This window comes from Heloderma suspectum, chromosome 11, assembly GCF_057233095.1.
Source record: "Heloderma suspectum isolate Gila_16-S chromosome 11, 16-S_ref, whole genome shotgun sequence".
Classification (NCBI taxonomy): Eukaryota; Metazoa; Chordata; class Lepidosauria; order Squamata; family Helodermatidae; genus Heloderma; species Heloderma suspectum.
This window is the reverse complement of record NC_139468.1, coordinates 1,192,177-1,212,792: the sequence shown is the minus strand read 5'-3', so window position 1 is coordinate 1,212,792 and position 20,616 is coordinate 1,192,177. Positions and strand designations below refer to the sequence as shown.

The window sequence follows — 20,616 nt, the reverse complement described above, 5'->3', positions numbered from 1 at the left end:
GCCCACCAACGGCCCCCTCAGCCTCCCCCCACCCCGCCTCGCTCCTGAAGTTTGGGGGCAGGCGCGCCCCTGATGCGGCACCTGGGAGCTCAGTCGCTGGGGCAAGCCGCGAGTCCTGAAGGCTGTGAGAAGACCCCTTCGCCGGGAGACGCCACGCCTGAGGCCGAACCTTTCCCACAAGATGGCAGGGGGGGCGTTTGATGGCCAGCATTACCGGACAACAAGACTGGGCTGGATCATGGCTACTTTATTGCCCCCTACTTGTGATGCTGTGAACCTTCTGAGCCCTTTGGGGGCTTTTGGGCAGCAGGGGGGGCGAGGAGGAGGGCATGCTGGCTGGGGTTGCCTCTGCACCGGCCCACAGCCTTGTGGGCTCAGCTGCTGCATCGCTCCCCCGGCGCCTCTGCGAAGCCCGCCACGTGCTCGCTCGGCCTGCAGGCCCTCCCTGGCAACCGGCAGGCGCGTGTCCTGGCAGAGGGGCCGGCCCCACTAGCCCGTTGCTGATCCACGACAGCTGCGGCCGCTTGCAGCCCCGGTCAGGGGCTCCCCACAGTTCCTGGAGGAAAGTTCTGGGCGACGTCCTTGCGTTGCCGTTTCTTGACTGGCCAAATCCATTTCCCCACTGAGATGCGCGGGCAGGAGCAGCAGGCGCAGCTCCTGCCCAGGCAAATGGCTGCACGAGCCAGAGTGCAGCAAGACGCGTCCAAGGGGAGCTGCGAGATGGATCTGGGCCCACCACACGCCCTGGGCACCAAACCATCCGTCAGGACTGCCGACGCCGTTTATTTTGGGCGGGAATCCCAGGGGCCCTCAGGAGGCCCTGGGGCTGGACCAGACATGGAGGCTCCAGGCTCCTGCTTCCTCCCACAGGGGCCCAGCGGACACCTCCGGGAAGCCTGGAAGCAGCCGGGGCATCAGCCCTCGCCTGCTCTCATGGCCGGGTCTCGGAACATGGCGCTCCCCTCTAGTGGTAGCAGACTGTCCTCCTCCTCGCCGGATCTGCACAATCTCTTTTTAGGGCTGCCGGAGCCAGCAGCCCTCAGCGCCTCTTCAGGCTGGGAGTGCCAGGTCCGTGTGGCTTCAGTCCGCGTAGCTTCAGCTTCAGGAGCTTCAGGAGGAGGGAAGGCAGCAGGGGGGCTGGTCCTGCTGGCCTGGCTCAGGATGTGGCCAGAGCCTCCCTCGCAGCGCGAGGCAGCGCAGCCTGTCCCCGCTGGCCAGGCCGCTCTGCCTCGGCTGCCGCCAGGAGTGCGCGGCTGCGGAGGGAGACCGGTCGGGGCCCTCCCTTCCGCTCGGCATCCTGTTCCCAGCCCCTGGAAAGGGCAGGGGGCGTCCGCCCGCGAGGGCCAGCCCGGGTCACTGCTTGGGCCCCCAGGGGAGCCAGGACGAGGCCTGCAGGGCTCTGCTTTCCCAGACCCAGTGGAGGCGCAGTCATGACGCCACGAAGTGTGGCGAGCCAGACTGATTTGGGAGCCTCCCGTGTGTGGATTTCTGCCACAGCATTTATAACCAGCAGAACAGCACTGTGTAGCCAGAGCAAACATTTATGCCAATCCATCCAAGGGACAGTGCATCCGGCCCAGCCCTGACCCAGGCGTGCGGCGCCAGCAGCGCTTCACGCCCACACCTGGCAAGGTGGCCCATGCCGGTGCTCCAGGGCCCTGCTGCTTCCCGCCAAGGCCACCTCCTCCAGTTGGGCTTCACTCCTCCAGCAGGGGGTGAAGCCTGATCTTCCGGGGGGGAGTCCCACGGCAGGGCAACCCCACGCTGCTTCTGCGTCCCTCCAGCAGGCTGCCACCAAAGGGCCCCAGTGCTGGAAGTGACTGCCCAGCACCCACCCAGACACGCCCTGCCCTCCCCAAAGGGGTGTCACCGTGGCCCAGGACTTTCCGGCCCACTCAGCACAAGCAGCAGCAAGCAGAGGCAGTTCCCGGGCACGCAAAGAGGGCAGCGAGAGCAGCTGGATGCGGCTGTGCCCACCAGGGCTTTGCCTGCCTCTTGGGAGTGCCACGGGGACGGACACATGAAGCAGGGCTCCGTGTTGAGCTCCCCTCGTGGCTCTCCCAAGGCAGCTGCTGAAGAGCCTTTCCTTGCCAGCCCTTCATCGGCCCCCCACCCCACCCCAAGCACTGCTTGTGGCCACTGCTCACTCAGGGCGAAAAGTGGCAGCAGCCAAGCAACACAGGTGGCCGGAGGGGTCGTCATGGGGAGCAGTGCAGGGGGCGTTAGCCCCCGAAGACCCAGCCCCCTTGACTGCTGCAAAACTGGACCCCCCGCTCCACATGAAGGAGCTTCTCAGCCCTTCACCCAGCCGCTCTAGCCATGTTTCCCTGAGCAGAACCTGAGCGGAGCTGGGCCCTCTTCCACCAGCCCTTGCAAACTAGCAACTCGGAAGTGCCACGGAAGAGTCTGTCCCTTCAGAGCCTCTGAGAACAGAGCTCAGGGTCAAAACCAAACCGGACTCTGCGCTACCCGGGAGAGGGCGGCATTCGTGTCATGTCTGAGGCCTGGCAACAGAGAGCGCAGTGTGCTCCCCCGCAACAGCATCACGCGTGACCGGCCTTCGTCCCGCTGGCAAATGCCTTGGAAGGTCTCACGGCGAGGGGCCAGAAGGAGGCCCCCAGTCTCGCGTAACAGATGCACAAGGGCAAAATGAGTCTGTGTAGCCCTCCCCAGGGGAAGGAGTGCCTTCCTCTGCCCGTCCTGCCGTGCCAGCGTGACTCGTGCTCGTTTCCCTCCTCCAGGGACAGACGGAAGCCTTAAAAAATCCGTCAGTCTGGGAAGGAGATCCGAAGTGTGGCTTGTCCACAACATGACCTGCCTCCGCTGAGGAGTGTCCCTGACATGGAATGGATTCCCAGCCTGGGGGGGCGTGTCCCACTGGTGGAATGGGGGGGTGCCAGTCAGTGCTTGGCCACTTCTTTAATTTTGTGTGTGCTTCAGTTAAAACATGACATCGTTCCAAACATGACAGGATTTGAGGGGAAATACTTAAACATGGCGGGAAACCAAAACATCCCCTGCAGATGCCTTTTGCTCCATGGATTCTGTGTTTAAATGAAGGCAAGGATCAGGATCCCTTCTCTTTCCCCAGCTGGGGGCTGAAGAACTAGCATGAACTGGCGGGTGGGGTGGCCGGCCGCCTCCTGCCCATTCCCGGGGGATCTGCTGCTGCCTCCCCTTGCGCTTCTCCTGGGCCCACCCACCGGGATCAAAAGGCGGCACGTATAGAAGAAACAGCCTGCATAATAGGATGAGGCAGACCGTGGCAGCTCACTTCCACTGGCAACAGCACGGCATGGCTCCAAGGAGCGCCGAACGCAGAGGCATCGCTGCCTCCGCACAACCGTTGCCGCCATCACCCTCCCAGGCAGCTCTGCAAACCGCCATGGAACGGGGGGGCTCTCAATTTTAAAATGCATCATTTTGAGAAAAATACCTCAGAAACATGTCCTTCAACAGGGCTTTTCATGCAGATTTTAAAAACATGCAGACATGGGACAGAATGGATGTGGGTGAAAGCGACACAGGCCAGGAGCAGGCCCATTTGCCCTCCTTTGCATGCAGCAGGGCCACCCGGGGACTGGATGCGAGGTCCCAAAGGGAGGCAGGACTGTCCTTTGGTGGCGGACATCTCTCCTGACCCACATCTCCGCCTGCCACGCAGCTGAACCCACCTTCTCAGCTGCTTGAGCTCATTTCTGGTCGTTCCTCCTGCCATACCCCTGGGTGGGCTGCAGCTTCTCAGCCCCTCATTCAGCAGCTCTTTTTGTATGATGTGGAAGGATGGCTACGAGGGCTAAAGGGTCAATAGCCTGGACCCAACGCAGCAGCTGGGGGGCTCCAGGCAGCTGTGGACTTCGGGGGGAGCGAGCGCAGACATGTGTTGTACACGTGCCGGTTCTCTCTCAGTCAGGACTTGGATTCCTGCACTGAGCAGGGGGCTGGACTCGACGGTCTTGCAGGCCCCTGCCAACCCTGCTACGCTCTGACTCCAGGACGAGGACCGGTTGGGCATACATTCCTCTCTGCTGGATCTCGTCCTTCCCCTTATGTGGGGACCTGTCCCCAAATGTGGGCAGAAGCAGCTGAGCTGTGATGACTGAGTGTTCTTTGCAGGAATGGTCCTGGGAAATGTTTTAACCATTTACTTTAAGCTAATTATTGTGAAGCAGCATCTTAACTGGAAGAAAAGATCCTTCCTCCCAAAGCCACCAAGTTCTGCTCCAGTTCTCAGATGTCTATACAAAATACTAATCTTTTAATACTTAATTGGATTGCTGGGCACAAACACCCAAGTGGAAATGGAATGCATTCACAATAGTAATTCTGCGCTCTCCAAAACATTTTTTAATAGCTGAAGGCACTCCAGTATTGCTTTTTATGCTCTGAGCACAATGTCTTGTTTTATTCCATATTAAAATTCAATTTGCCCATATGATTTAATTCAACAAATTGCATAGCCTTGTAATTACAGGCGCTCCGAGGCAGCCTTGGGCATCTTAACTTATTTGGGGGCGGGGGGGTTCAAAAGGAGCACTGCTCTTTCAGCTGACTTGCCAAGGTTCAACTGCTGCCCTGCCTGGTGCCCCCCAGCTGCTGCCAGCACATCCCATGCGAGAATGTGAGGGGGCACTTGAGGGGTTGGGGTCTCGGCACAGGGGCAGGAGAACTGAGCACGGCTGGAATTTGCCACTGCTGACCCTGGAGAAGGAGTTTACCTTTTCAGCAGAGAGGCTGAATATTTCTGACAGTTGTAAACGATATTTCAGAAACTCTTGGCTGCTTGAACCACATGCTCTCCAATAAAAAGAGACCAAGGCCACACCCTTGTTTTTAACAAACTGCACTGGAGCCCGGTCCCTTCCCCCACGGTTCTCATCAGTGCAGGCCTTCCGCGCCATGCGCAGGCCCCTTCAAACAGCCGGAGTGGAATCGGCTTTGTGCCCCCGGGAGTGAGTGGGCTTCCATGCAAGGCCAGCTGTGGCGAGGGGCCATCTGGACTGTGCACCCGGCGGCCCTGCTGGCACGGCTACTCGTGCCTCTGGGGCCCCGCGGTCCTGACCGTCGGGGCCCCGTCCTCTGCTCTGGGCGTTGATGGCTCGGGCAGGGGAGCCCGACTTCAGGCAGGCGAGGCTTCAGCACCACGGCCAGCGCCGGGGCATCTGCTGGGGGGGGGCCTTCAGCACCACGGAGAGCGCCCTGCTGCTCCCGCACAGACAAGCCTGCGGGGGAGGCCCGCGGAGGCCGGCCAGGCGCCTCCAGGAGCTCAGCCCCGCTCCGGTGCACCGGCTGTTGAAGGCTGGCACCCTGTCCTGCCGGCGGAGCGAGGCTGCAGGAGCGAGGAGCCGGCTGGGCCTGCTCCTCAGGCCCCCTGGTCCCTGGAGAGTCGGGGGGCCGGGCATGTCCTGGGGCCGTGTGGCCCGGCTCGGAAGGGGCAGAGATGGGCTCTGGCACCACCTCAGGGCCCCTGCTGCTTCGGCCTCTGAGGGCTCCTGCTGCTGGGCCACAGCCCCCCGCTCCACGCCACGCCCCCTCCTCTTGGCGCTTCCTCAGCCCCTCTTGCTGCGCTGCGGCTCCAGGGGGACGCCAGCCTTGCAGCGGTCGCGAGGCAACCGCAGCGAAGGCTCCCAGCCTCTCCGCAGGGTTAGCAGCGGTTCAACGCAAACCAGGCCCAAAGGCCTGAAGGGGGCTGGTGCTCAGTCACACACAGCATCCATTTTGGGGTGCACATGAATCTCCCTCCTGGTTCTTGGCAACGAAGATTCGCTGTAAAGGCCTGGCTTTACTTCTCCGCCATTTATTTATCCATTTCTTTGTAGCTCTCCTTCCTACCAGAACTGGCACTCCAGGCGTCTTTACCTGGGACGCGTGGCTTGGCTGGCATGCTTGAGGGATCCAGCCATTCTTGCTGTCTGCTTGCGACCGACATCCTGCACTCCATCTCTGCCAGACAGTGGGGGGGGGGGCTGTGCTGCGGGGGGAGCTGGCCCCACCAGCGCAGAAGAGCCTTGCAGCGGGGCCCGATGGAGGTGCCTCCGCCTGGTCCAACACGCAGGGGCCAGCCAGCGGTCTCGAGAGAGCCCACACACCAGGCGGGCAGGCAGGCAAGCTCCCCGCCCGCCCCCAGCAACTGCTCTGAGAAGGGCATCTCTGCGGCCCCTGTCAGGGCCATGGCCCGGTGGCTCCAGAGGGCGGCTGCTGCGCCCCTTCTCTGGAAGCTGGCAAGGGTGAGCAGCGCACCCCTGGCCCGTGGAACTCTCCCTGCAGAGCAACGGCTCACCCCCCACCAGGAGCCCCTTCACTGATGATGTGTGACTCCTGGGGTGGTCCACTGGCGGTGCCCCTTGGCACAGCTTCTGTCCACAGCAAGGGAGCCCCACCCGGCACAGGGGAGGGCAGCCCTCTTCTGCACTCAGGAGCAGCTCTGGTGAAGGGGGCTGGGGGAAGGGCTGTCCCGCAGAAAGAGCGGAACAGAGCGCCAGCCCAGCTCACGGGCCAGCGAAACCGCCTCCCGGGGAACCAGGCACCAGGGAAGAGCCTGGGGCGGGTTTTACGCCACCGCTCCATTTGCGGAGAGCTCGGACTGCTCCTGCTTGCTTTCTTGTGCTGGCTCATCACCCTGAGCGGGGGACGCTTGTCCCGCGCTGCCGAAATGCACGCTTCCTCCCCAGGCTGTTCCGGCCTGCGAGCGCCCCGCCAGGCCGGCGTCTAAGGGGGCCCTTCCCCGCCTTACCTTCCAGGGCGTATTTCATGTCCTGCGCAAAGAGGGCCCAAGTGATCTCAGCACTGACTTTGCCCATGTTCAGCTCCTGGGGGAACCTGGAAGAGAGCGAGAGTGGCCGTCGTCACTGCTGCTGGTGCCAGGCCCCGGGAGGGCTCCGCCCCGGCAGCGCTGCTTCCCTTGTAGCCCCCACGCGGCAGGGCCAGGGCCGGGGAAGCCCACCCTAGGGAGGGGGGAGTGCATGGGCATGGCTGCCCCCACAGTCCTCGGGAGGCCGAGGAGAGCGGGGTGGGCGGGGCCAGGCGCCCGTGTTGGCTGTGGGCATCTTTGGCAAGTGGAGCAGCTGTCCTGGGCACCACCACAAAATTGCTGCCATGGGGGTGTGGCAAAGGACAAGTCACTGTCTGAAGTCTGAGCCCCGGTCTGCGCCCAAGTCTGAGCCCCAGCACGCTGAACAACCCCTCTGAGCCCCCCGTTTTCAGTGCGAGCAGAAACCCATTTCACAGCAGGCCCACTGCTGGCAAGGACACTGCATTTTTTTCCAAACAGCGGGTGGGGCTGAGGCGGGCCGCAGCAGAGCAGGCTGGCCTTTGGATGGAGGGGCTGACACGCACCAGGACTGGCCTGCAGCAGGTGGCCGCGGTGGGGGGCTGGAGCCTTCTTGCCAAGGAGGACCACCTCGTTGGGTGGGTGAAGCGTTTGAGCCCATGTGCAAGGCCCGAAGTGCGAAACGACAAAGAGGAAAGGCATCTTCAGGATTTGCTGACATGAAGACAGGCGGGGAGTCCCTGCCCCTCCGGACACCCTGCAGCTCTGGCAAGAGAGGAGTCACGTGTGCCTTGGACTCCTGCGCTGAGCGCGGGGGGGGACGACTCGATGGTCCTATAGGCCCCCCCCAACCCTGCTATGCTGTGGCTCTATGAACCTTTTCCGCAAACGGGGTCTGGCCAGAAAGGGAGGTGCAGTTCTCTCTCAGCAGCCAGTTAAGTAGCTTTGCATTACCAGGTGACCCAACTAATTTGCATTCTTGTGTGCACAGTTCTTGGGCAACAGATTCCTCCACCCAAAACAACACGTGTACCGGGTGTCTCACGGGAATCGGGGGGGGGCGCCGAGGTCCAGGTAACGACGTCCCCTTGAGACGGCGGATTCACGCAGGGGGGTGGGGCCTGCCTGCAGACCGCCCAGCGATGGCATGCTTAACTGGGCTGCGTGCACTGGCACAACACAGGCGACCCCCCCAATCAGGTGAGCTGAAGCGGCCATGATTCTGGGCGGGGCAGCATCGGACGCGCATCTGAGGAGCGCCTGTCCTCGCAGCACAGGGCTCCCTGGCCGCTGGCCCACCTGGGAAAGGCCAGGTGGAGGCCGAGTGCCAGAGCAAACCAGTCGTTCACTGGGGGAGCCTGGGAGGGCACCTCAGCGTGGTGAGAGGGAGAAGGCAGCATCCCAAAGGAGGAGCGGAAGAAGCATCGCGCACCCAGATGAAAGACTCGAGGCCTCTCTGCCCCATCTGGTCCATAACAAAGCAACCCCGAATTGGGGGGGGGGGCAGTTGCTGGAGTGACTCAGCCCTGGACCACTCTCTCCCCAGCCCAGGCTCTGCAGGCGCCTCCCTCTGCAAGCGCAGGGGGACCCTGCTGGAATGAGCTGAGCTCCACAAGCCCCAGAGCCCCCGTGCCAAGCAGGTCCACTGGAGGGGGCGGGGGGATTACGGCTGCAAGGGCTGCTCTTCTTCCAAAGGGCAAGCAGCAGCCACACCACCCACGTGGGCGGTCACGTGGGGGACGTGTGGATGGGCCTTTCCTCTGCTGCGCAGCACGCATGTTTAACAGCAGCAGGGGCAGTGTGCATGCATGTGCGCGCACCTGCCCACCCACGGTTACTGCCTTTGGGAGAAGAGCAACCCTTCCAGGCACAGTCCCGCCCTGCCCTGCCCCGCCCAGGCGACCTCCTGAGCATCGGGGGCTCAAACCACAGGGAGCTCCTGTTTTGGCTGCTGAAGGCTAGGGTGGGCCAGGCCCAGGCCCAGCCATTCAGCGGCTGCTTGGCTTTGCCTGGCCATGCCCTGCGCACGATTCCAGTGTCCGCAGCGACATCAGCTCCATGAGAAGGGAAAGAATAGGCTTTTAGTGCATGTTCCCCGACTCAATGCTAGATAACCTTTTCCGGATTATTTTGCTTTCAGAAGTGCTGCACAAATTTGTCATTTAAAAATATCCTCTTTATTTGCTGATCTTAATTCCCAGGGGATGCAGAGTGTGAAAGCGGAGAAGACCCCCAGCTTGTGTGGCGCTGCTCCCAAGGCAGGATCGTCGCGAGGGACGGCGCCTTGCTTGGAAACGATGCTGTGCTCATCTTCGCAAGACAGGCCCTCGAGCTCAGGGCTGGGCTGCCCTGCTTTGAAGCCGCCTCCTTGGGTAGCCATCCTGTGGCATGGCAGCCTCGGTGGCTGTGGCCGCTGCCCCTGCCAGGTGGGCAACTTCCCCATGGCGCTGCAAGCCACTCTCGAGAGCCATCTGCAGGGCGGGGACCATGCGGAAGAGCAGGACCTTTTTGTGCTTGTCGGCGCAGCCCCTACACTGGCAAGCAAGCATGTTTGCATCGGGCATTTCTAGATGGGAGCACAGAGCCAAGCTGCAGGTCCATCACTCCGACGAGCAGCTCCATGGAGAGGCATTTTGTTAACAGGTTAGACACGGAGCAAAGCGTTCTGCATAATGCCTCTTTCTGAAGAGTCGCACAAAAGACCGGGGGCCTGGTCCCAGCCGCCCCCCTGCCCTGCCTTTCTCCAGCGGCCCCTCCGAGCACTTCCTCAGCTGTAAGGCCACCTTTTGGCTGATGAACACAGGTGGCCATCTGTCATGGCCAGGCCCCGCGCAGCCCTCACGAGACGGCCTTGACCGCCCTCGCTCTTCCCGCCATACAACGATCCTTACTGGTTCAAGACAGGAGTGTAGGCCGTCTTGTCTTCGTCAATGACGGTCACCATGAGGGTTATCAGCTGGGTCCAAAAATCCAGGTTCTTAGTAGTTGGCCCCTGTTCCTCCCGAGGAATCTCTTGCTTCTTACTCTGTTGGCAAAAAAGGAAGAAACAGCCCGTTCAAGTTTTCTATGACACTATTTTCTACAAAAAGCCAAAGTCCGAAAAAGCCCCCTGAAAAGGCCTGCTCCTGGCATCTCCGGCCCGTTGCTGCTGTCGACAGGGGCTTGCTGCACCGAGCAGACAGCCAGTGCTCAGCGCGCGCGGCCTCTTCCCTCCCCTCCTGCAGCGCTAGCTGGGGCTCAGCAAGGCCTCCCCCAAGAAGGCCTTTGCACCAACCCTCGCAGAAACATCCTCCATGTTATCCTCAGGAAGGTCCTCCCTCTGGGCAGAGTCCTCCCCTTGCAGGCGGAGGCAGCCCGGGACCCTCCAGGCTAGGCACAGCGGACGTGCAGGCGGCTGCAGCCCTCCCCAGGCTGTGTGTTGGGACTGAGGGTGCCCTGCCAGGGACAGGCGCTGGCAGCTCCACTCAGCCAACCCCGGCCCCTCGCCCCCCCCGGCGGCCTCTTGCCCAGGAGAGGCGGGCTGTGTGGAAGGCTGAGCCAGCACGGGGCTGGGCAGCGCATAGGCGGCTGCTTCCTTCCCCGGGTGCTGCCTGGGCACAGGGAGCTGCCACGCCTGTCCTCCCGTGCACCCCTAGAGTGGTCAGGTGAAAGCATCTGCCTGTCGTGACTCACAGCCGTGGACAGACCTCCCCTCCCTCCACTGAGAATTGGTCTAGGCCCTCTTTGGAGCCACCCAAACGGGTGGCCATCGCCGTATCTTGTGGCAGCGAGTTCCGTGGGTTAACTGTGCGGGGTATGAAGAAGCCCTTCCTTTGATCTGCCCTGCAGCTCGCGCCGAGCAGCTCCATGGGCGGGCCCCGTTCGGCTCTCGCATTGCAAGGCAGAGAGCAAAATGTCTCCCTGCCCCCTTCCCCGCCGGGTTTGGTTTTGTGCTCCGCCATCACGGCTCCCCACACTCGCCTTTTTCCCAGGCATTGCACCCTTTCCCCCAAGGGGCTTTGCTCCGGCCCCTCCGTCTTTTCAGCTGCCCTTTTCAGCATCTTTCCCAGAGCTGCGACCTCTAATTTGAGATGGGTGACCAAAGCTGTAAAGGAGCAAAAGGCGACCTGGTGCCCTCCAGATGTTTGGGACTACAACTCCCATAAGCCCTTACCAGTATGGCCAAGGATTATTCGGGGTTGTAGTCCAAAGCACCGGGAGGGCGCCAGGTTGCCTATCTCCACTGTACACAGTATTCCAAATGTGGCCAGACCACAATTTATATAAAGTCATTGTGACACCGGCCAGCTCATTTTCAAATCCCTTCCCTAGTAACCCCTTGCAAGGAGTCCGCCTCTGGCGCAGCGGCTGCACACCGAGCGGGCGCCTGCACTCACCGCCCCAGGCCTCTCTCTGGCCCTCTCAGGCCCAGCCTGCCATGCCCCTCCCGCCCCGCACAGGAGGGGCCCTCGCCAGAGGAGGAGCGGCAGCACCCTGAACCAAACATCCCCGAGGAGCAGGCTGTTTCAAGAGACCCCCATGGGTGGTCGGTGGACTTGGTAGACCTGCTTCCTCAGGATGCAGAGAGACCCCCGCTTCTGCTGCAGAGAGGGAAGCTGAGCCCTGCCTAGTCCTAGAGAACACAGGCACCCGAGGGTGCTGGCTCAGCTGGCTGCCAGGCCAAGAAGTGTCCGTCGAAGAATTCCTCATGAGTAAAGGGCTGCTCGTGAATAAGGCTCTCCTCATGAGCAAGAACTTCACAAGGCACCTCTGATGGTCTGCAGCTGAGCCCTGGGTGGGGCTCTGAGAGCTCAAGCTTCCAAACATGCAGCCCTGGGCAGACGGGTGCTGGTGCAGCCTCTGTGCTCCAGCCCCAGGCTTCTGTCTCGCCTTTCCTGGCTGCCTACTTCCCCTTTGGGCCACGTGTGCCCTGACCCTTGGCTCTTCTTCAGGCCTCGCCTTTGGGCAGGCACGGGAACCTCTGGCTTTCAAAGCAGAATATCGGTCTGTGCAAAGTGAGGAGTTTCCTTGCGCCAAGCAGGGAACAGGCCTCCAAAATATGCTTGTCACGGAGGCAAAAGCGCCGAACAGCCGGAGCCGCTCAGGTCCTTGTAAACACCGGCCGATGGCACCGGTGAATGCGGAACAGGTCTGAATGTCATTTGGAGAGTAAGTGGCAAGAGAGACGATGGCGATCAACGTGGGCGGAGGCATCGGGGAGGCGACCAGGGCCATCTTCACGTCGCATCAGTGAGTGGATTCTCGCTATGCCTCAGGACCGGCCTGTTACACTGACAGCTCCAAACACCCCTCCCCGACAGGGGACTCCCAGTGACAGCCCACCACACGCATCACAGCTGTCGAGGGATCACGCTGCTGCGGGAAGGAAGGAGGGGCTCAGCACACCCCCAGAGGGCTGCACCGCCCCCTTCTGCTGGCGAAGCGAGAGGCGCCTCAGTCTCTGGACGGAGCCATTGTTTTGGGAAGAAGAAGATGCCAACCAGAGTTTCTTCCCTTTCTGGGAGGGCGGGGACGCTTCTTCCACTTTCGGTTTCTTCCCTTTCCGGGAGGGCGGGGACGCTTCTTCCACTTTGCCTGCTGCCAGGGTTGCCAAACGCTATGCAGCCAAAGGGCGGCACTGCCGGTTTGCCACCGAGGCCTCACTGCTTCCTTCAGAGGACCAGCAGGGAAAGACAAGGGCCCCTCTCCGCATCTAGAGAAACCCGCTCAGCGCAACGCCAGCTGGGATGAGCGGCAAAGCTCTCGCGGGCCCCCGCCTCCCATTTTCTGTTCCAAGCAGTGTTTCCCCAGCCGGATGCTTTTGGGACATTGACAAGCAGCGCAGGGAAGCCGGCGTTCCAGCCGGCTCTTCGCCCCCGGCCGGCCTCTGGTGTGTGGAGACAGCACTGCCCCTGGATAAGGGGGCTCCATTGAGTGACCGGGCCTGATCATGTTAGTCACAAGAGGTGCGGCCCAGGACAGGACCCCTTCTCTGCCCATAGGAGAACTCTTCATTGCACAGGCCGCAGTTTTTGCACCCCTGTCCTAGGCCATAATGGCTGTTTATGACGTCAGCCTCCTTTTAATGGCCTGACCTACTGTTTTTATTGGTTTTAAAAACTGGTCTCTTGTAAGCCACCTCGAGGCCGTTCCAAAAGGCCAGGTAAAAATATCTCAGATAATTAAGTGTTCCTCACAGCTGGGCCTGGGCATAAGTGGGCAGCCACACCAAATATTCAGGGGGGGGGGGCTGAGAAGCCACAGTACCAGTAGGGATCAGAAAAAAAAATCTGTAAAGTTGGAAATCAAAATAAAAAAAGGAGCAGCTGCATCAATGGCATTCCCAACGCATTTCGACATAGGTCTTTATCAAGGGAAAAACACCAAGAGACTTTTCTGGAGGATTCCCTCTCCCTGACGTCTTCCAAAGAGGGGGCTGAGAAGCCACCAAGAACTCACCTGGTCCATTAGCTGCAAGTAGAGCTCATCGCAGTTGTCGAAAATGTACTTGTACGTGGCGTCCAAGCAAGCCTGGACACAGTCCTTCACCACCGCGCTGGCTCGGGGAGGGCTCTGCAGTTCCAGCACCTGCACAGGATTGCACAGAGCAAAGGCCACGGATGGCACACCTTGCGCTGGGTCGGTGCCAGGGCAAGGGGCTTTGGCTGGGCTCCTGAGCAGCACCCCAGGCCGCCACGCCGCAGATCCTCTCCTTGGCTTCCAGGATGTTTGTTGGTCTCGAAATGGGTACTTGGGAAACACTCTTGTTTGCTGCAGGAGCGAGGGGGCTTAGGCTGCGGGGGCTCAGAGCCAGACCACCTGCCGAAGGCCCCCCCAATGCCCAGGGACCGGGCCACATGAAGGAGGAGACAAGGGGAGCATTCCTGGAAGGACGCCAGGGGCTGGACTTGCAGTGAGTTCAAGGGGGCTCCCAGGAGCGAGACGGAGCTGAAATAGCTGGACTTGTAGCTTGTCACTTATTGCTTATGGTTTAAGGTCTATTTGCAGGTACAACAGAAAACAGCAGCTCAGCCTTGCTAGCTAAATGTTGTCACCTTGCAATGGGTGGGAAGCACAGGCCCTCGAGAGCCCCCTCTTCCCTGGCTGATTCGTGTGTGGATGTTCCCTGCCTCCAACAAGCCCCAGACGGGAATCGCCCTCCCACCCCACACAAGCACCGAGAGACGTCCTCAGAGAGCCAGGGGAGCACATTGTGGCAGATGCGGGTCCAGAATCAGAGCCAGGATCACCTTCATGCGGAAAAATGCGATGCTTGTGAGCAGGTCCACCGTTGATCTCAGGTCCTGAAGCCTCTCAGGATTGCTGGCAGGGAAATTTTCCTGGTACGTGAACAGAACAGAACATGCAGATCACCAAGAGGCCCCCGCTGCAATGGCGAGCCAGGCAACCGAGCAGGCCCCCGTTTCCCTGGAGCCGGCGCCCCCCCGCCTGCTGCCAGGAGGAGGGAGCGTGCAAGGTCCAGCCCCCGAGGCCACGCAACTCTTGTGCAAAAGGGCCACGCTGGGCCGAGAAGCCAGGCTGGGCCGGGGCGAGATTTCCTCCAGGATTAACCAAAGACGGAAAGGGCGCCGGCGGGGTGTGCGGGGCTGGCTTCCGACTCCCAGCGGGGTTTGGCAAGGAAATGGCAGCTATCTGCCCAGGCCTGCAAGCAGGAGCCTCCCCCCCTCTGCACGGGAGCAAGGGATTTGGCACCAGCACCTCCTTTCTGCTGTGCTGAGTGCCGGACGCCCCTGTGCGGCAGCACGTCCGCTCCAGCCGGGGAGTCTGCTCTTCGCTTGGCTGCACACACACGTCCCCACTTGCTTTCCTGCCCTTGGCGGACTGCCGTCTTTAAGGAAAGCCCCCCCCCCCCCAGGCAAAGGTGCTCCCTGGATAAATGCACATGGAGGGTGTCTTGGATGTGGCTTAGGGCTCTCCCCAATGCAACAGTCTCTCTGAAGCCTCAACTCTGGTTCTGACACACTGTCAAGGGACAGGGCAAAATCACCCCCCCCCCGCCCAATCTCCCTTCCCTCCACAAAAGGCACCTGCCTTTTGTATTGAAGGAAACGTCCGGGCCGCTTTGAGAAGCAGCCCGAGAGCCCTCTCTCCGTGGGCCCGACTGGCCCCAGGTGCCCGACCAGCCTTGGCCCCAATGCCATCGATCACAGAATCAATGGCAATGCAGTCCTACGCATGTCTACTCAGAAGCAAGTACCTCTACGTTCAACGGGACCTACTCTCAAGCAGGTGGTGATCGCCTTGATCCCTGAGCTGGGCAGAAGCCAACGCGTCCATGTGGCTGGCGGGGCAGGGTGAGGTTTGGGGTGGGCAGGAGCCGATACGTACCCGGTATTTAGAGAGGTCGATCCTCAGCGAATTGTGCAGCTGATCCAGCAGTCTGATGAACTTTTCCCTCTGCATGGGAAAGACACAGGCACAGACACAGACACACAGACCTGTGGGTGAGAGGCAGCGCTGGCCCCACCCACGGACGGCGGGCCTCTTCCGCCGGCTTTGCCCCCCCCACTGGGCTAGAAACGCCAGGAGGGCCCCGGCTGGCAAGGCACGTGGCCCCGCGCGCACTCCTCCGCCCGTGCCCGGCCAGCGTGCAGACGCGCACCACCCGTGCTCCCTGCAGCGAAGGCCTCCCGCCTTCACGCCGACTCTGGGGGAGGGGGCGCACCCCGGGGGCACGGCGCTGGTGCGGGCAGGACCCCCCTTTGCCGGGGCCTCTGGGGAGCGCCTGCCGGCCACGCAGCAGGGTGGAGTCCGGCCCGCGGTGGGGCAGCTCACTGGGAGAACTACAGGGCGGAGCGGAACACTCGGGGTTCCCCAGCTTGCAAGACCTGGCGAGGAGAAAGGGGCACACCTGTCGGGACAGGGCAAGGCAGGGCTGGGTAACCTTTGGGGGCCACGGGCACGCTCGGCAACTAGTCCTGGGCGCCACAAGACGGCTGCCATCGGAGCCGGCAAAGGCCACGTCGCCTGCCCCAAAGACGGCGGGCTGAGCGCCACACCTCGAAGCACTGCTCCGAAGCCCGGCCTTCAGCGCCACCGGAGCCCTGCCCCACAGCCGCCTCACTGCCGACAAGGCCGCGCATTGATCAAAAGAGGGAAGGGGGCGGGGGCCAAGGTCGTTGGCTGGGGGCGCGCGGGGGCCGGGGGCCACCCTGCCCGCCCTGGCCCAGGGCCGCCTGGGAACCTTGGGCTGTTCCCGCAGCCCTCCCCACAAAAGCCTCCCCTCTGCCTGCCTGACCCGGAGGGCTGAGCACCAACACCTGCCCCCCCAAGGCAGCCAGCAGGCCCTCAGCCCCCCTTGTGTGGCAGCCCCAGCCCCACCTTTGGCCCTGGCCGGGCATGTTTGTGGGCTTAAAGCAGCCCCCTGCTCTCGGACGCCCCCCGAAGCAGGATGCAGCCAGCAGCCACGTCAGCGGCCTTGCCAGCAGAAAGTGTCCGACCCCCCCCGGCCCGCCAGCCTAGAGACCATCCGGCGGCAGCTCCAGCAAGACCTGACCCCGCTCTCTGCCCGGCTTGTTCCCCCGTGGCCCGGGGCTGGCGGAGCCCGCAGAAAGGCTGTGCCCGCTGCCGCCGCCGGGGCATGCGGAGCAGCCAGCCAGGGGGGCATTTCGCCCCGGAGGAGCGGCACGGCTCTGCCGCTCGCTAGGGTATTGCTGCCTTGCTCCTTCTGGTTGGGCCTAACTGGGCAGGACTGGTGGACTGCTGAACCTTGGCGTATATTTACTGGGGGCTGCACATGCATTGCGCAGGTGGGTTGCCCCCAGCTGCTGAAGGGGCTGTTCCCCCACGGCTGGTCTGGGGCGTTTTGCCACCTTGTCAGAGCCCTGCATCCCTGCTGGGGCCCCAGTCCAGGGGGGCCGGGTCACCCCATTTGCCTGCTCTCTCCACATTCAGGGAGGGGCTGTGGGTGGGCCACGCGCCTCCCAAGCCCCCTCCCCCTCCTGACCCTTCAACGTGGCACTCTTTGCAGAAGGGGGGTGCGCTTGCTCGGGGGGGGGGGAATTCTGCCGGGTGTGCTGCTGCTGCTGCTCCCCAGGTGGAAACTCGCTTCAGAAGGATGGAAGCACAGACAATGAGCTCCCCCCTCCCCCCCGGTAACACTGTCATGGTGGCTGGGAACGCTGGGTGGGAGGGAAGGGGCTGAACCTCCCCGACCATTTCCACTTGCAAATATCCCTGAGACTAGAAATTAGCTTGACCACTGGGGGGGGGGCAGTTATGCGGGTGGGATTTTGTGTATTTAGTGTGCTTTTAAACTGCCCAATAACCAAAGTCCTATGGGCAGCGTACGATACATAAAAAACATATATCACAAAAAAGGAAAATGGTTCAGAATAAGACCAGATCAAAACTGGCAGCAGAATAGACTACTAGAAGCACTAAAAGCAGTTCTTAAAATTCTTGGGACAATAAAAAGATCTACTTCTGGTGTGGAAGAGACCATAAAGTAGCCGCTGGGCGAGCCTCTCTGGGAAGAGCGTTCCACAAATGGGGCCACCACTGAAAAGGCCCCCTCTCTTGTAGCCACTCACCCTGCCTCATTTGGAAGGGGCACCTGCAGGGGGGCTCAGGCAATTATCTTAATTCCAGATTGATAAATATGGAAAGAGGCTTTAAAGGGGTGAATATCTGGGAATGGCTGCAGCACGCCACACCCCCCACCCCATGTGGGACTGGGAACCTGTGTTGGCAGGGGCGTTGTGCTGTCCAGCCCTCAGAGCAGGGCCTTTCATAGAATCATAGAATACTAGGGTTGGAAGGGGCCTACAAGGCCATCGAGTCCAACCCCCTGCTCAGTGCAGGAATCCAGGTCACAGCATCCCCGACAGATGGCTGTCCAGCCTCGTCTTGAACGCCTCCAGTGTGGGAGAGCCCACCACCTCCCTAGGGAATTGGTTCCATTGTCGTATTGCTCTAAATGTCAGGACGTTTTTCCTGATGTTCAGGCGGAATCCGGCTTCCTGTAACTTGAGCCCATTATTCTGTGTCCTGCACTCTCGGATGATCAAGAAGAGATCCTGGCCTTCCTCTCTGTGACAACCTTTCAAGTACTTGAAGAGTGCTATCCTATCTCCCCTCAGTCTTCTCTTCTCAAGGCTAAACATGCCCAGTTCTTTCAGTCTCTCCTCCTTTGTTTCCAGTCCTCTGATCATCTTTGTTGCCCTCCTCTGAACCCTCTCCAGTTTGTCTGCATCCTCCTTACAGTGTGGTGCCCAGAACTGGACACAGTACTCCAGATGAGGCCTAACCAGTGCTGAGTAGAGGCGAACTAGTACTTCCCGGGATTTGGAAGCTATGCTTCTATTAATGTAGCCCAAAACAGCCTTTGCCTTTTTTGCAGCCACATCACATTGTTGGCTCATATTCAGCTGATGATGTACCACAATTCCAAGATCCTTCTCGCTTGTAGTGTTGTTGAGCCATGTATCCCCCATCTTGTAACTCTGCATTTGGTTTCTTTTTCCTAGATGCAGAACTTGGCATTTGTCCCTACTAAATGTCATTCTGTTGTTTTCTGCCCAGCACTCCAGTCTATCCAGATCACTTTGAATTGTGTTTCTGTCTTCCAAAGTATTAGCTATCCCGCCCAATTTGGTGTCATCTGCAAATCTGATCAGCATTCCCTGCACCTCCTCCTCCAAGTCATTCATAAAAATGTTGAAGAGCACTGGGCCCAGGACTGAGCCCTGCGGTACCCCACTCGTTACCTCTCCCCAGTTTGAGAAGCACTCTTTGACTCCGATTCTGTAGCCCACTGTGGATCCACCGGATCGTTGTTTCATCTAGCCCACTTTGAGCTAGTTTGCTCATCAGGAGATCATGGGGCACTTTGTTGAAAGCTTTGCTGAAGTCGAGGTATATGATGTCTACAGCATTCCCATGGTCTACAAGGGAGGTGACTTGATCAAAAAATGAGATCAGGTTCGTCTGGCAGCCATTGTTTTCAAGGTGCTTCCAGACTGATTTTAAAAAGCGGGACGTGGTGTGTTGCAGCCCTGACTTGTCTGTCATGAGCATCTCATGCCCATTCAAGCTCAGCATCTCATGCCCATTCAAGGGATGTTTATAGAACAAGATCAGCCAGACCACATCAACATTGGGGCTGGGGGGACCTAAGCAGATCTGTGGAATTCCCATGACGGAGACCAGGCCCAATCCTCAGCCCACCGAAGCCGGCATGGGAGAGGAGCCGCTGGGCATGGAGAGAGGCGGGGATCCCCACCCAGCCCACCTGCGGCTCCAGGGAGAGAAAGCTCCTGCTCAGCAGCCTTTCGGGAAAGCCCCCCCCTCGCCACAGGCCGGCTCCTGCCGGAGAACCCCGCCACACTGCCCCGTGGCCAAGGGGGGCTTCCCTCCGCCTTGGCGTGTGGTGCGGGCTGGGCGGAGGGCATCTCTCCGCAGGATGGCCTGGATGGCAGTGGCTGGACGGCCAGAGGGCCAAGCATTGTTTTTTCTTTGTAATTTCACTTAAGCCCTCCGAAGCTGTTTGTAATGCCAAGAAATGCTGAGATGAAAAATATTCCACTACATTTGCTTCTTCACACTGATGCTGCTGCACCCTGATTTGCTTGGTTCATGACGTAGGGGTTTGTTTTACTTCTTCGCTTCCAAGTGCTGGGTGCGGTTGGTGCCAGGGCAGCAACCTGGGTACGCCGCCCTCCTGGCTCGAGAGCAGCGGCTGGATTCTCCCAGCTCACTTGCTCTGTGCCCAGCGGGGCTCCCACAGCAGGGCTCCCAGGCCGTCCCAGGAAAGCTCCCCTCCAGTTAGCCATGGCAAGGTGAGCTCAGGGCCCTCAGCGAAGGAGTGTGAACAGAAGCGGCGATCTGCTTCCCGAGCGCGCTGCAAAGTGTACGCAGAGGGGTGACCCTGCGCTCTGCAGCCATGGCCAAAATTAGTCCGAGGAGAGGAATGGCTCCGAATCTGATGAAAGCCGGTGGCCGATGTCAAACAGATGGCTGTGGATGGCCTGGCACGTCGTTTACAGAGAGGGATGTCTCGGGAAGTCGAGTGAAGCGGGCAGCCCGGCGGCCTGCTCAATGCCCAAGCAGAATCGGGCTGCAACAATAGCCTCCCTTGAGCAACGCCTGCCCTCCCCGCCTTGTGCTCACAACACGCCTCGCCTCCCATGCACGGGAGCGGCATCTTCCCACTCTCACAGGAAGGAAAGGCTCTGTTAGTTCCTCAAAGGGTGGGGAAGAGGGCCTGCAAGGGTGGTGGAGGAGAACGGAGGCCTGAAGGCGGTCCCCGCACAGGCCCTCTGGGCTGGCTTCCAGCCCCCAGTCTCCGACTTCTCCCCCATGGGGCCTGGAGAGGGGTGCCAGAGAAGGGTCTGGGCGATCTCTGCCCCCCTGTGCCAGCCTGCTCCGTGTAGGCGCCCTCCCCGCCAACGGGGAGCCTCCAGACACCCGCATCCCCCTCCAGTGATGTCGGCGTCTCAGGGCCCAATTCCCGTCTGAGCAGAGCAGCATGCTGCTCGGCCCCTGCCCTAAGGAGCCCCCGCTCCTGGCAGGAGAGTGCAGGGGGCCCACAGGGGTCCCGGGAGACGCGCCATGCCTGACACAGCCTTCCGCTCCGTCCTGAGCCCACCGACACCTGGGGCCCCACCCTTCTGCCAAGAAGGCCGGAGCTCTCGGAATGCACGGACGGCCTCCTCATGATTCATGGCTGTGCTTTCAGCTTTGCTTTTGAATATTCTAGGCATGTCAACGGACGGGCTTGGTATGATTATACTTATGCATTTTGATCTGTCCCTGTAAACTGCTTGGAGATGCCTTTTGATAGGATCAGCGGTACATAAATTGATTAAATGAATAAAACAAACCTTTTCCAAAGAACAAACCACGCT

General features: G+C 60.6%; 1 protein-coding gene across 6 annotated transcripts in view; it reads right to left on the bottom strand.

The window, feature by feature from the left end:
* Positions 1-20,616, bottom strand: part of UNC13C (unc-13 homolog C) — a 148,618-nt gene that overhangs the window by 28,062 nt on the left and 99,940 nt on the right. For 5 of the 6 annotated variants that reach the window (XR_014785280.1, XM_084816471.1, XM_084816473.1 and 2 more), the window contains 5 exons: positions 15,098-15,166; positions 13,999-14,088; positions 13,208-13,336; positions 9,661-9,794; positions 6,734-6,819 (listed from right to left, as the gene is read on the bottom strand). Coding sequence is in view for 5 of the 6 variants with exons in the window: in XM_084816471.1 (XP_084672597.1) it covers positions 6,734-6,819; positions 9,661-9,794; positions 13,208-13,336; positions 13,999-14,088; positions 15,098-15,166 (508 nt within the window). In the remaining variant the exon portion in view is untranslated. The remainder of the gene's footprint in view (positions 1-6,733; positions 6,820-9,660; positions 9,795-13,207; positions 13,337-13,998; positions 14,089-15,097; positions 15,167-20,616) is intronic. The other variant, XM_084816475.1, reaches the window with a different exon arrangement.